The sequence below is a fragment of the Gouania willdenowi genome, chromosome 7, assembly GCF_900634775.1.
Source record: "Gouania willdenowi chromosome 7, fGouWil2.1, whole genome shotgun sequence".
Lineage (NCBI taxonomy): Eukaryota > Metazoa > Chordata > Actinopteri > Blenniiformes > Gobiesocidae > Gouania > Gouania willdenowi.
In genome coordinates this window covers 10,059,870-10,073,537 of record NC_041050.1, presented here as the reverse complement: position 1 = coordinate 10,073,537, position 13,668 = coordinate 10,059,870, and the positions used below count along the sequence as shown (strand labels likewise).

Below are 13,668 nucleotides of genomic sequence, written 5' to 3'. Positions count from 1 at the left end.
AACATGGCTACTCCCCATGGATTGTATTTTTAGGTATTAGAACATGCAAAAAAGGTGCTTCAAATGTGCTTTTTTTAATATATATATATTTATATATATATATATATATATGTTTATTGCTAATGCATATAAAAAATTTCATTCTATATACATTTCCACCACAGGTACCCTTTAATCAATGACCATAAATGCATTGTAAATTGATAAATGTGAGAAAAAGAAATCCAATCCTGTAAAAAAAATCCATTTTAAATTTAAATAACTATAACTGTTTTCACCCTTTTTTTATTTTAATTTTTTTTCACAGAAAATATCTCTTGCCTTTTTTGCACCAGATTTTGTACGATAATGTTTAATACATTTATTCCTTCTGGGTCAGTTCCTCATATTGAAACAAGGAAAACACTCAAAGGTTATAGTTTTCAAACAGAAACAGTAATAAAGTTCCTCCAATGCTACGCTGTGTTGTTAAAGCTGCAGAAATGTACCATAGTTGGCTTGTTAATGGTGAAATCACATGAATCATTAAACGCTCGAGATAAGGAATTGCTTTAAAATGAAATTGTAAAGCGATGTTTCTGTAATTTGTGTAAGGAAACTCCTAAGTAATGGTGGAAATCCACTTTATTCATCAGCTGTATCTGGCAACACAGATGACAGTTCAGCGAATCCCATTACTGCCACAATTATGAGGACGACTGTTATTTTTCAGACATTAATGTTGCTGTTTTTGATTTATTTTGATTCAAGCTATAGTTACTGGTCAGATGTTAGTTACCCACAAAACAGATTGAACTTTATCACAAAAATGGTGTATGCTAGCTTGTTAGCGTGTCTTGCTAGTTTCATTCTTCCAATTAGAGTTCACCAAAAGTCTTAAAAGATGTGTTGTGTTTATTTATTGTAACATTCTTTGTATTTATTTAGTAATGAACACTTTAGAAAATCAGTGTTTTATTTTGTCTTTCAGACACAGGCTTTATTTCCGTGGTTGTGTTGAATACTTTGAGATTCACATGAATGTAATTTTACAGAAACTGCCAAAACTATGTGCCAAAACTTGCCAAGCAGGACACCATTTATTTTATAGCAAACACAAGTAGTCTAAACCAGGTGTTCTCAACCTTGGTGTTGCGAGACACTGGGTGGGGGTCACCAGATGCCTTCAAGAAACCAAGAATATATATATATATTTTTTAACAATTTGTGCTCATTGTTGCTTTTTTTTCTTTACCTTTTGTCTGCAACTAAACCAAACTTGCCAATTTTAACCTATTTTCATCACTTTTTCTTGCCATATTTTTGCTCCTTTTAATGCATTTTTGCAATATTACTCCCATTTCTGCCACGTCTCCATCAAATTTAAATGCCTTTTCTGCACATTTTCTCCACTTATAAACCCTTTCCACCACTTTTACCACCTAATGTTGCATATGTTGACCCATTATTGCCACTTTTAACTTCTTTTCACCACGTTTCATGCTTATTTTAGCCAATTCAACCACATTCACCATTTGTCATGCCCATTATTTGCCAGTTTAAACTAACTGTTCCATTATTGACACTTTGAACCCTTTTTACCACTTTTTCTGTCCGTTTTCGTACTTTTCAGGTACAGTATGTGGGTCCTCTGTCTCTGGTACCTTTATTTTGAGGGTCGTGGGCTGAAAAGCTTGAGAACCACTGGTCTAAACCGTTCTTTCTTTGTAGCGTCTTTTCACCATCGATAGCACGGCAACACGTTGGAGCAATGTGTGTGAACTCTTGATTAACACATGAAGTGTTCGTATTTTTGTACGTTGAAAAAAAGTTGTATTAAAGAAAAACCCGAAGGTCTAATTTATTGTAGCTCTTAAGTGGTTATAAGCTGTATATCATCTGTTTTTATGTGATGCTGTTCAAAGACGGTGGATGATGGTACGTTAGCTAGCTAGCTGTACAGCGCTAACGGACCGCACACTGTCCTGTACGGTGAAGTTATACACACTCCTGTTTCTGACTGAACCACTCACAGGAGAATCAAATAACCCAGATAATGTGATGGATTGGTATGAGGTGCCCAATGTAAAAAGTCGGTCAGTGTTTCATAGCCGACATATTTCGAACGTTAAGCTCATTTTTCTTTCATTTGAGACAAATTAATAATTAAAAATGTGTGAAGATGAAAAATAAATCTAAATGGTAAATCTAAATCTCAATGTTAAACGTAAATCTAAATGTTAAACGTGGCGGCTGGTCAGTGCCTGTCGTTCACGAGACTCCGCCCACACTCCACTCGCCCCACCACTCACTGAGCCGCAGTTGGTGGTGTTATATTTTTGTTTATATTCATATTTAATATTTAGATGTTAACTTTTACATTTAGATGTTCACATTTACATTTAGATTTAACATTTACATTTAGATTTAACATTTACATTTAGATTTAACATTTACATTTAGATTTATTTTTCATGTGTGCACATTTTTAACAATGATATATAACATGCTGTTTTACATGAATTTCTGTCATAAATGAAAAAAAAAAATTAGGTAAATGTGAGGAACGTGAGCCATATGTTCAAAATATGTCGGCTATGAAAAAGTGACCGAGTTTCTACATTCAGCAGCCCACAGATTGGGTATAAGCTGCACACTCTTTTTAGAGCTGTCAATCATCCCAACACAGCATTGGTAAAACCACTAATGAGGAATCTTGTTTTCCTGACACGTTGCCTTGTGTGTGTGTGTATGTGTGTGTGTATGTTCATTCTCAGAACTGCATTTTTTTTTTTTTTTTTACACAATCTGCTACTGTTCAGATTGTTAGAAGAGATGATTGTAGCAATAGTTACTGTACACAGATTATTCAACTCCCAACTTATTGATACTTGATGTGCAACCTATCTTGTGAGAGAATAAAAGTTTTATTTGAATGCTGGGTGGTATGTTTATATTGTAATAAAACAGGTAGAATGTTGGAATGGTGATTAAATCAACCACAAATTGTCAATCATTCCATGGAGTCCAAGCTGCTATCCATTATAGATTATTTTTATTAGATAAAAATCATAATGTATGCATCGTAGATCAGTGAATCAAACTTCATTTACTCCAAGAAAGAATGGAACAATGTTGAAATTGCCACGTGAAAGTTTGTTTTCATCTCCACCAAAAACTTTTTTATTGACATTTTTGGAAAGGTTTTGCGCATTGCATTGTGGGATTTGAAGTCCTGTAAAGGGATGTGTAGAAGTGTAGTAAATGATGTAATTATTGCTGTAAATGATGTTAAAATGTATTGATCTATGAGGCCTACACTGTCATTTTATTGAGAACAAAACACAATGGTCTCCAGCAGCTTTAATTATGCAGCAAAAACACTTCCCACGGCAGCATATGATTGCAGTTCTGATATACCATACTTTATTTGAACATATCGTTACCCCGCGACCCTGAAAACAGGAAGAAGCGGGTCAGAAAATGGATGGATGGCTGGATGGATAGATATTATTATTATATGTAAAGACTGGTGCATTTTACTTTCCTCGGAGAATGCCAAGTAGTCAGCTACCCCTATGGCTCATGGGGCCCTATGCAAATGTATAGTCTGCCTATAGCCAGAAACACCCATTGGGGAGACCCATGTGGAGTTTCTGTTACAACATTCCTACTTGTTCTTGCATCTCAAATTGAGCGTCACGAGTCTCATTCTTAGGAAGTTTTATTATTTACAAAAGAGGAAAGATCATCAGTCCATCTTTGATGAGCTTGGAAAAGGAGATTGTCTTCAATCATGTCGTGAAAAATTTCTGTAAAAAAAAAAACATTAGAACCCAAACGATGTTACACTTATTTATCTTTACTTTGAGAACAACAGAGAGCGAAATAAGTGCCAGTGTGTGGGGCGCTGATTGTAAAGTTGCGCATGCTAAAATAAACAGTAACTTTTTGCAACATTTAGCAACAAACCACGTTTAAAAAAAAAAAGGTATGTGAATTTTTTTGTGTTACTTTTGAACAGATTTCCAGCAATATTTGTGAAATTTCTGATATTTACTTTTTCACGTAAAAATATGTCAAGGTTAAATCTAAACTTAAATGTTAAATCTAAATTTGTGTCGTGTCAATGAGATTTTATTTTGGTAAATCTGGTGAAATTGCACATTAGCTAAATATTTAGTTAGTTAGTTGTGACATTTAGATTTAGATTTAACATTTTGACTTAACATTTAACATTTATATTTGACATTCAGCATTTATATTTAACATTTAGATTTAAATGTAACATCTAGATTTAATATTTTGATGTAACATTTAGACATAACATTTAGATTTAGATATAATATTCAATATTCACATTTAGATTAAACATTTAAATTTAGATATAATATTCAACATTCACATTTAGATTTAGATTTAGATTTAGATATAATATTCAACATTCACATTTAGATTAAACATTTAGATTTATATTTAACATTTAGATTTATATTTAACATTTAGATTTAAGATTATATTTTTACAAGAAAAAAACATCACTAATTTCATGAATATTGTTGTAAATCCGGTCAAAAGTAACGTAACAAAAATTAAAAATATAAAATAAAAATTAAAAAAAAAGTATGTGTGTGTGTTTTATTGTTAAATGTTGCAAAAAGTTGCTGTTTATTTCAGCATTTACTTCACAATTGGCACCCCATACCAGTGCACAACGTATTCACATCTTTAACTATTGTAACAGAACATTATTATGATATTTGTCTTTTGGGCAGTGGTACATTATGAGTTAAAGTGTGTAGGCCTACCTGCACGTCCCAGTCCTGTGGGTAGAGGCATCCTCAGGGAGCCAGCAGAGTGCTTCAGGCGCTCCCTGAGGGATTTCTGCACCAGAGCCAGTGTGCACTCACGGTGCCACACAGGCAGGTTTAGACCCAGCATGCACTGGATGATGCGGCCCCTATCCTCAGCTGTCAGGAGCCCCATGTGGTGGGCCACATACACCATGAAGGACATATCAATGTTTACAGCCTCCCCATGAAGCAGAGCTGGTAAAACTCTCTGTGGACACAAAATAAATGAATAAAGAAAAGAAAAGAAGGCACTTCCCAAATGCAGATAATATAAATCAATAAACATTTGATCATTTCAATTTAGCCAAACAGTAAAGCTGTTGAGAAAATGTGTTGACCATTTTGGTAACACTTTATACATAAGCTGACTTTACACTGTCATCATTATGACATGACGCCTGTCATTAGCATGAATAAGGTGTCATGAAGGCTGTCATTAGGTGTTGTTTGTTACCCTAACCCTTAACCCTAATCCCTAACTCTAACCATTTAATCCTATCCCCACTTTACAAACAAATAACAACTTACATAACCACTAACCATACAAAAATCACATTAGATGGATTTACAAACACACATACAAGGACCAATTTCAACCATTGTCGAAGCAGATTTTTTCTTCCCACTGTTGCTGATGCTTGTTCATGTTGTTTTTTTTTTCTTTTTATTACAAATTTTATCTTTTGATAGCACTTTGAGATGACTTTTTTTGTTGTTGTTGTCATTAGCGCTGTATAAATAAAGTTAAATTGAATTGAATTGAAAATACACATTTGTCCCACAGAATTAAAATGGAAAACAGCAAAGCATGATGGGAGCTTGTCTAAAAACAAATAAACTTTTCAAATTCCACCTTTCAACATAAAAACAAACCCTAAACAAATTACATTTAACACACAAACTTCTCAAAGTTCTTTGGAGCCCAGGCAACAACAAAAATAAATAAATAAAAAAAAAATATTTTACACACCATGAGGGAACAAGACTGCACCAGGATTGATCACCAACCAAAGTCAAACACAAAGCATTAGCTAGCATTAGCATTAGTAGCAATAACATAGCATTAACGTTACCTAGTATTAGCATTAGATAGCATTAACATTAGATAGCATTAGCTAGAATCAGCATTAGTAGCAATAACATAGCATTAACATTAACTAGCATTAACTAGTATTAGCATTAGGTAGCATTAGCACTAACATTAAATAGCATTAGCAAGAATCAGCATTAGTAGCAATAACATAGCATTAACATTAACCTAGCAATGACAATAATCTAGCAATAGTTTTAGATTGCCTATGTAGTGGGAGGGGTCCAGGGTTGAAATGTTTGAAGGTAGTAGCTGAACATGTCAAAGGTTGAATGGTTAAAATCAGTTGAAGGATAGCTGGGGATGAAAGGCTTAAAAGTTGAAAAATCTGAAATTTCCAATAGAAATAAATGGGAAAGAAATAATGTCAAAAAGTTACAGATTATAAAAGTACAAGCATAAATCTCTGGAAATTTCTGAATTTTTTGATATCTTATTTGTCATAGTCAGACAAACAGTGTAGGAGGAGCTAACGCAAACGGAATAAAAACCGATAACAATAGTGAGGACTATTGGCAATTACTCTGAGCTGGAAGAGACCTGGACCAGAGACGACCCCAACCCATGAGGATCAACCAACTCTTCAGTCTGATTGACTTGACTTAGGCTGGATACCGAGCGGTGATAACTAAGGCCTTAGTCAATCAGAAGTAAGTATACGGCCCCCCTGGGTTCCGACTCTAGGAACAGCACGCAGGGTGTGGTGGTCTTGGGCTGCATGACCTTAATCGGAAGCTTAGTTTTCTATGAGGAATAGCCTCGCTCACACAACAGCACATTCTGCACGACATACGAATCAATTTGAAAACCACCCCCTAAAAAACAACCAATTGATCTCCTTCAAATTGTCACCTTCCCCCAAATTCCACCCTCTAACCTAAATTAGAGGTTAGACCAGGGGTGCAACGGGACCTAGATCACTTTTGACCAATTTTTTCCCTGATTGCCTGGATCAACCAGTGACCAGGCCTTGAATCCAATTTTTGATTTTACTACTGGCGTGCGATTCTCAAAAACATAGTTTTTTCATTTTAAACTCAAAATAAATCTTTGGCTGACAAGCCTAATAATAGTAAAATTAACACGGAGTACAGATTCAAAAGAGGACACACTGCTGGGCGCTTTCGACGAGGGGGAATAGTGAACAAAGGCCGAAACGTCTGTTGATCCGGATGTCCATGACTGATGATGCGTCTCCACAAAAATAAACTAAATATATGGCCCGAACCACAAATCACCATCGGCGCTACCTCGCCCTACAGACGCAGGTAGCACCGCAGTTGGAATAGTCGAAGGGATTCTATTTTTTAAAACTTCCGTCTTCCACAATTACAGACATGAGAAGGTAAGGGACCCTAGACCCTCTCTGTGTGTGGTTCATATAGAGATCAGTATGGTTGCCGTATCAATATACCAACATTCTATCCATACGCATCGGCCCTATTTGGCCAGTTTAGGTCGTGTGATTAAGACTAAACCTAAATCTAACCCTCAAAATTGTTGCAATATTGGGTTCTAACCTAACCCTAAACTTAACCCTAACCCTAGGACGCTACGTATGTGTACTTCGGTAACCGTACCAATAGCACCTGGGGTTGTCCGTACGGCAACTGTTCAAATAGACACTTTCTATAGAGATTCCAACACAGAAGGTAACAGATACCAGACTAAACTTTCCACTAAACACAAATACATTATGGACACAATTCTATAAAACCCACCACAGAAATAATATGAGAACCAAAATCAAAATTTACACCAAACAACATAAATTCCCAAATCTTACAAGATAGATTTTATTAGGATTATTCCAAATAGATAAAAGGAATTTTTAATCACAACATATCACCACCGACCAGGACAACACTGCTGTTGGCGTAGTCGTAGGTGCTCTTTAAAGAAACCTTCGTCCTCCACAAATTAAGTCATGAGTATTCCCGGACGTGTCCCGCAACAAGCCTTCCCCACTTTATTTCTGCCTTCCCTCGGAATATAACCTCGGACTCTCTGTGCGTGGTTGATTACGGTTGCCGTACGGACAACCCCCGGTGCTATTGGTACGGTTACCGAAGTACACGTACGTAGCGTCTTAGGGTTAGGATTAGGTTATAACCCTATATTCCATCAATTGTTAGGGCTAGGTTTAGGTTTAGGTTTAGTCTTAGTCACGCGACCTAAACTGGCCAATGACTGACCTATCACGTGACCTAAACTGGCGCTACGTATGGATAGAAGGTCGGGATATTGATATATTGATCACGTAATAAAATTACGACATAATTAATCACAATTTAATTGTCATTGAGTTCAGATTATTGACTTTGTAATTGTAATTGGCATTAACATTCAATAAAAACTGTCATTCCCAATTTAATTAAACACAAAACTTTGGAACCATGTTACAGTTCTATGGCTTACACATACGTAGTACAATTATTAAAATATGTTTCATATTAAATTGACCTGTTGTTGGTTTTCTTGAGGATCATTTTACCATTTAAAAAAATAGAAATGGAGGACTGTACAGAGAGAAAAAAGGCTCTGACGCCCACACTGAAAATATTAATACCAATATTTTCATGGATGAGGAAGCCATGACAAGGTAAACAAGAGATCAAAAACAAAATGGATGATGGATTATTTTTTAGTGTAGTTTACAGCTGATTTAAGACATGGTTCAAAACTGAACCACTGGCAAAAGAGATGCTAACAGAAAGCTAACACAAGAGGAATGTTAAGCTTTATAAGGTTATTTATTGAATAATTATTGATTAATTGTCATTGAACGTTAGTAATTTGAAAAAACGGCCTAATCATTACAACATATAATTGTAATTGAGTTGTAATTGAACATGGTTATTTGAAGATGTAATTGTAATTTAAAAATATAATTGACCCCAACCCTGACATTCCTACTTAACCTGACTAGATTCCTCCACCTAACCCAGAAAATGCCAACATAGCTCCAAAGGTGTCATGATTTAGCAAATGACACTTAATGACATCCTTCATGACACCTTATTCATGCTAATGCCAGCGTAATGTCAGCCTTATGTATGAAACTTCCAGTAAAGTGTTCCCACCATTTCTAACTCAGGACTGACGAGGTGACCAAAATCCACCAGCCTGTCCAAATCATCCTCCCACAGGTTGGGAACCAGTTCCTCCAGCATGGTTTCAATGGAGATTCGAACGGCAGCAGTGGCTCCGTCTTCGTGTTGAGAGACGTTCTGAGGCTGCAGCTTGTTCTCCAACAGGTTCCTGCCTTCAGCCTCTAGGAGCTCAAAGAGGCCCCGGTGCTTCACTAAGGCCATCTAAAGTGTGTCAGCAGAATCACAGTTACTGTACATACACACACACCTTTTGCAGTGACTGTTATGACATGCATTAAAATGTTTTATCATTTAGAAATATATATATATATATATATATATATATATATATATATATATATATATATATATAAATATTTGTGTGTTTGATGTGATCCGTTCAAGTTCATTGTGTGCATGCTTTGTAGAACAAACACGTTGTACCAACATGGGTTGTGCAAGACACAAATACTTAGCAACCAGAGTTAGCAGTTAGCCTACTGGGCTAAAAAGTGAATTCCTATGTGAGATTAACTGAGAATAATGAGATTATTTTTAATTAAATGTAGAGGCGAGGAGCCACCTAGGGGTTTTATTCCAATAATTCTGTGATTGAATTGTGATAAAGGGATTGTAGGCTTACTGTAAACTTACAGAAATGTAAAAATGACAATAAACACATGGTTTCTGTTAGCTGCCACAGATGTAGAAATGTATTAGTAGTAAGTAAACGCTGCTATAGAACAATTTAGTCAGTTCAGGTTTATTTACAGCATTACCTAATCAATGTTAATGCTAGGAAAGTGCAACAAAACATTTAAAATCATCAGTAAAGATGATTTAAAATCATCAACAATCAACAACATGACCAAAAATCTCTCTCTCAATCATACGCAGTAGAGAAAAAGAGTGTCTTTAACTTTGATTTAAACACATGTGATGCTGACTTCAGCTCTGCTGGCAGTTTGTTCCACTTCTTTGCAGCATAACAACTAAACACAGCATCACCATGTTTACTGTGAGCTCTGGGCTCCACTATCTGATCTGTGTCCATAGATCTGAGAGACCTGCTGGGTTCATACCTGACTAACATGTCACTGATGTATTCTGGACCAAACCTATTCACAGATTTATACACCAGCAGCAGAACTTTAAAGTCTATTCTGAGGCTGACTGGGAGCCAGTGTAAAGACTTTAAAACTGGAGTAATGTGCTCTGACCTCTTTGTTCTGGTTAAGACCCGTGCTACAGCGTTCTGAACCAGCTGTAGCTGTTTGATGCTCTTTTGGGGGATTCCTGTCAGAAGACCATTACAATAGTCCAGTCTGCTGGAGATAGGCACCAGAAAATGGATGGAAAAGTGTTGAAAAGTAGTGCTGTTGATTGATTCTTGAACTCTGGACATTTTTTGTTAAAATGTATGGGTTGAAACCTGGTTATTACAATAAAATGTTGTTATTGGTTGACATTAGTGGTTAGTGACGTTTTACTTACTTCCTCCTATAAAAAACTAGCACCTGTCGACTCTGCAATTTGTTGCGACTGGGTTGGATTGAGAGAATTGTGAATAGAGAGGAATAGTGAGTATTGAGTAGCTAGTTAGCATAGCGTAGATTGTTCTTTGGAGATTTTATAGTACAGACTGGGCGTGTCTTAACTACTCCAGAAGCCCCACCCATAACCAAGGCATTCAACCTATAGACGCCTGTCAGCCAACACCTTTAGTTACTCTCCAACGCCTCATTTCTTTCCCTGATTGCAAATCTTTTCACTGGACCAAACCAATTTCCCAGTATAAGCCAAATGAGGTGTTACTGTTTAGTTACATGTCAGTCCAATGTTCCAAAAACCCATTCCATCAAAGAATGATCATGCCAAGACGACGAGCACCTTTAACATCTCCGCCATCCCGTTAGAGATCTGACGTTGTGGGATAGTTTGGAAGAAAGAACAATCTAAGAAGGTTGCCACGGGAGGGACGTAACTTCCCAGCTTGTTTTTCCCTCCTGCAAAGTTGACCCCCGTTTTCGCCCCTACACTGGCATCAACATACGACAGCAATGTGGTCGGCACCCGAATGTATGGAGTCCTTCGTCGGTAGAGAGACGCTGCCAAACCCACCACATCCAGACAAACCCCGCCTCCTATGGCTATGATTGGCTCTGAGCGTCTGTCCACGCCGAATTGGTGAACTTCCTCCAGAATCCGAGTGACCAACGTCATACTCTTGTTCTCTTCGTTGGTCGGCAGTGGCAAAATCTTGAATACGACATTTCTGGACTCAAAGTAGTGAGTAACTCTTGATCCGTAGAGTTGGTCAACGGTTTCATCGATGACAACAAACCGCCTCACGGGTTTGGAGTTGCCCACACATCCTTTAGGTTGTCCGTTGCCTAAATGCCCCCAGAGCAACGTTTCGTTTTGGGGATGGAGTAGGTTTCTGCACTGTATGACTCTATAGGTGAACACGATGGGGCTGACCACAGTCCAGGAAAGTCCATGTTCGGACCAGTTCTCATAGCTACACACAAGTCCAGCAACCATACAAAAAAATAAAGAGAAACAACAAATCTAACATCAGTTCTAGTCCAAGGGTTGAGGTCAATTATAATTGTAATTGTGTAGTTGACAATTACAATTATGACATAATTTTAATTGAAAAAATCTGTTGCAATCAAAATTGTTAGCTAATTTTGTAATTGTATTATAGTTTTATGGCTTACACATACAGTACGTAGTTATCAGTTATTAAAATATGTGTAATATCAACTTTTCCCACTCACTGTCAGTTCTTTTCAAGATAATTTTACCATTTAAAAAAATTGAAATCTGTGGCTCTACTGACACCAAAAATAATAATAATATCAATATTTTCATTGATTAGGAAGCCAAATAAGGTAACCAAGAGATGAAAAACAAATTGGATGACAGATAATATAGAAAACTAACACAAGAAGAAGGTTATGTTTTATGGGGTTATTTATTAAAGCTTTAGTAATTGTGATTAATTGAATTTGAACTTTAGTCATCGAGAACATTATTGTGTAATTTACTTTCAGGGGGAAAAAATCATTATAATTTTAGTTTTAATTGGAAAAAAAAATTGCTGGTAATCGTAATTGAACATAGATCATTTAAGGCATAATTGTAATTGAAAAATGTAATTGAACCCAACCCTGCTTTACAGACAGTAATCTAAAAATTCCAAAACATTTTATTTTAGGATAATATGTATAAATGCTACTGTTTGACACTGATGCATTAATGTGATGAGCTTCACTGACCAATTAAAATTCAGATGAAAAAGCAAATGAAGAACACAAAGAATCTGTTGAGCGGAAACACAAATATTGTGGGTGTACATTGCACAACATGCTATATACAAATAACTGTCGGCAGCCTGAAATAGAAAACTATTTGACCCCCTCCTGGTATGGGAATACACTATGGCTCACATGAGAATGTAAATGTACAATCTGACAGTTTAAGGTTAAAACACTATAACATGATCGCACTTTAATACATCATCATTTTTCCCTAAATATTCCTTTTTTTTTGGGTCATACTCACATTTTGGCATCAGAAGACTTTCCTTCAGTTAGGTGATCCGATTCGCTTTGTCGAGTCCAGGCTCCGTTAACTTGAACCAGATTAAAGTTGGTTTGCTGAGAACAGCTGCAGCTGATATTTGAACTCATCTTCTCAGAACCTCAGAGGTTGTTGTGCACTAACACTAACGCCAACACACTAACACTAATGCTAACACACTGACCTACACAGTGTGAGTGCACAGGAAGTGGTCACAGCTCAGTCTGCCCTTATATTATAGCAAAACGACCAATGCAAAACAACAAAACATTTATTTCATGTGTGAAATCTATGGAAATCTCTATATGATTTGTTGTTTTCTAATATCACAAACATTGAATTCTGGTCATTTCTCGTTCATGTGGATCTTGTTGGGTTTTTTCCCTTATTATGAATTTTATATTTTGATAAGCACATTGAGATGGCTTATTTGTAATTTGCGTTATACAAATAAAATTTTATTTAATAACTTAAAAATAAAAAAACATAACATTTTGATCAATAATTTGATTATAACAAAATATTCTATACACAAATGCAGATCTGCTCAATCCCTTGTTGCTTTAAAATCAGAGATTATATTGTTTCAAAGATTCCTATTTAAAATTAAAAATATTCATAAAATAAAATAATTTCATACCCCTTGTACAATGATTCTATTTTATATTTTCTTGTTGTGTGCTTTCTCTCATGTCGTTTCGGTTGTTGAATTGTATTTGGTGTTTTTAGTTCATGTTTGTAAATGTTGTGCATCGATGTATATTTGAGGAAGTTGTTGCATGTTATCTTGTTTGTTAATAAAAAAATAAAAATTAAATTAAAAAGCAGGGGTGTGAAACTCATTTTAGTTCAGGGGCCAAATACGGGAGCAGTTTCAGCTTAAGTGGGCCACAGATTATAGATAGGAAAACAGCAAATTCACCATGAACGTGACCTCGTTTACACTTCCATGTACAGTATAAATGATATATAAATGAGAATATCAGTCCCTGCAGGATCGCCACTTCAATTTCCCTGATTTTTTCGTATTTTACAAAATATTTAATTTTTTTTCTATCATTTTTAC

The 13,668-nt window shown here is 35.9% G+C and overlaps 1 protein-coding gene across 1 annotated transcript; it reads right to left on the bottom strand.

Moving 5' to 3' along the window:
* Nucleotides 1-3,693: 3,693 nt before the first annotated feature.
* LOC114466581 (2-epi-5-epi-valiolone synthase-like) lies at nt 3,694-12,712 on the bottom strand. The gene is made up of 5 exons (XM_028452120.1): nt 12,585-12,712; nt 10,905-11,535; nt 9,006-9,236; nt 4,788-5,040; nt 3,694-3,791 (listed from the first exon to the last, which is right to left on the bottom strand). Exons 1-5 carry the CDS (start codon nt 12,710-12,712, stop codon nt 3,694-3,696), a joined length of 1,341 nt encoding a protein of 446 aa, XP_028307921.1.
* Nucleotides 12,713-13,668: the final 956 nt, after the last annotated feature.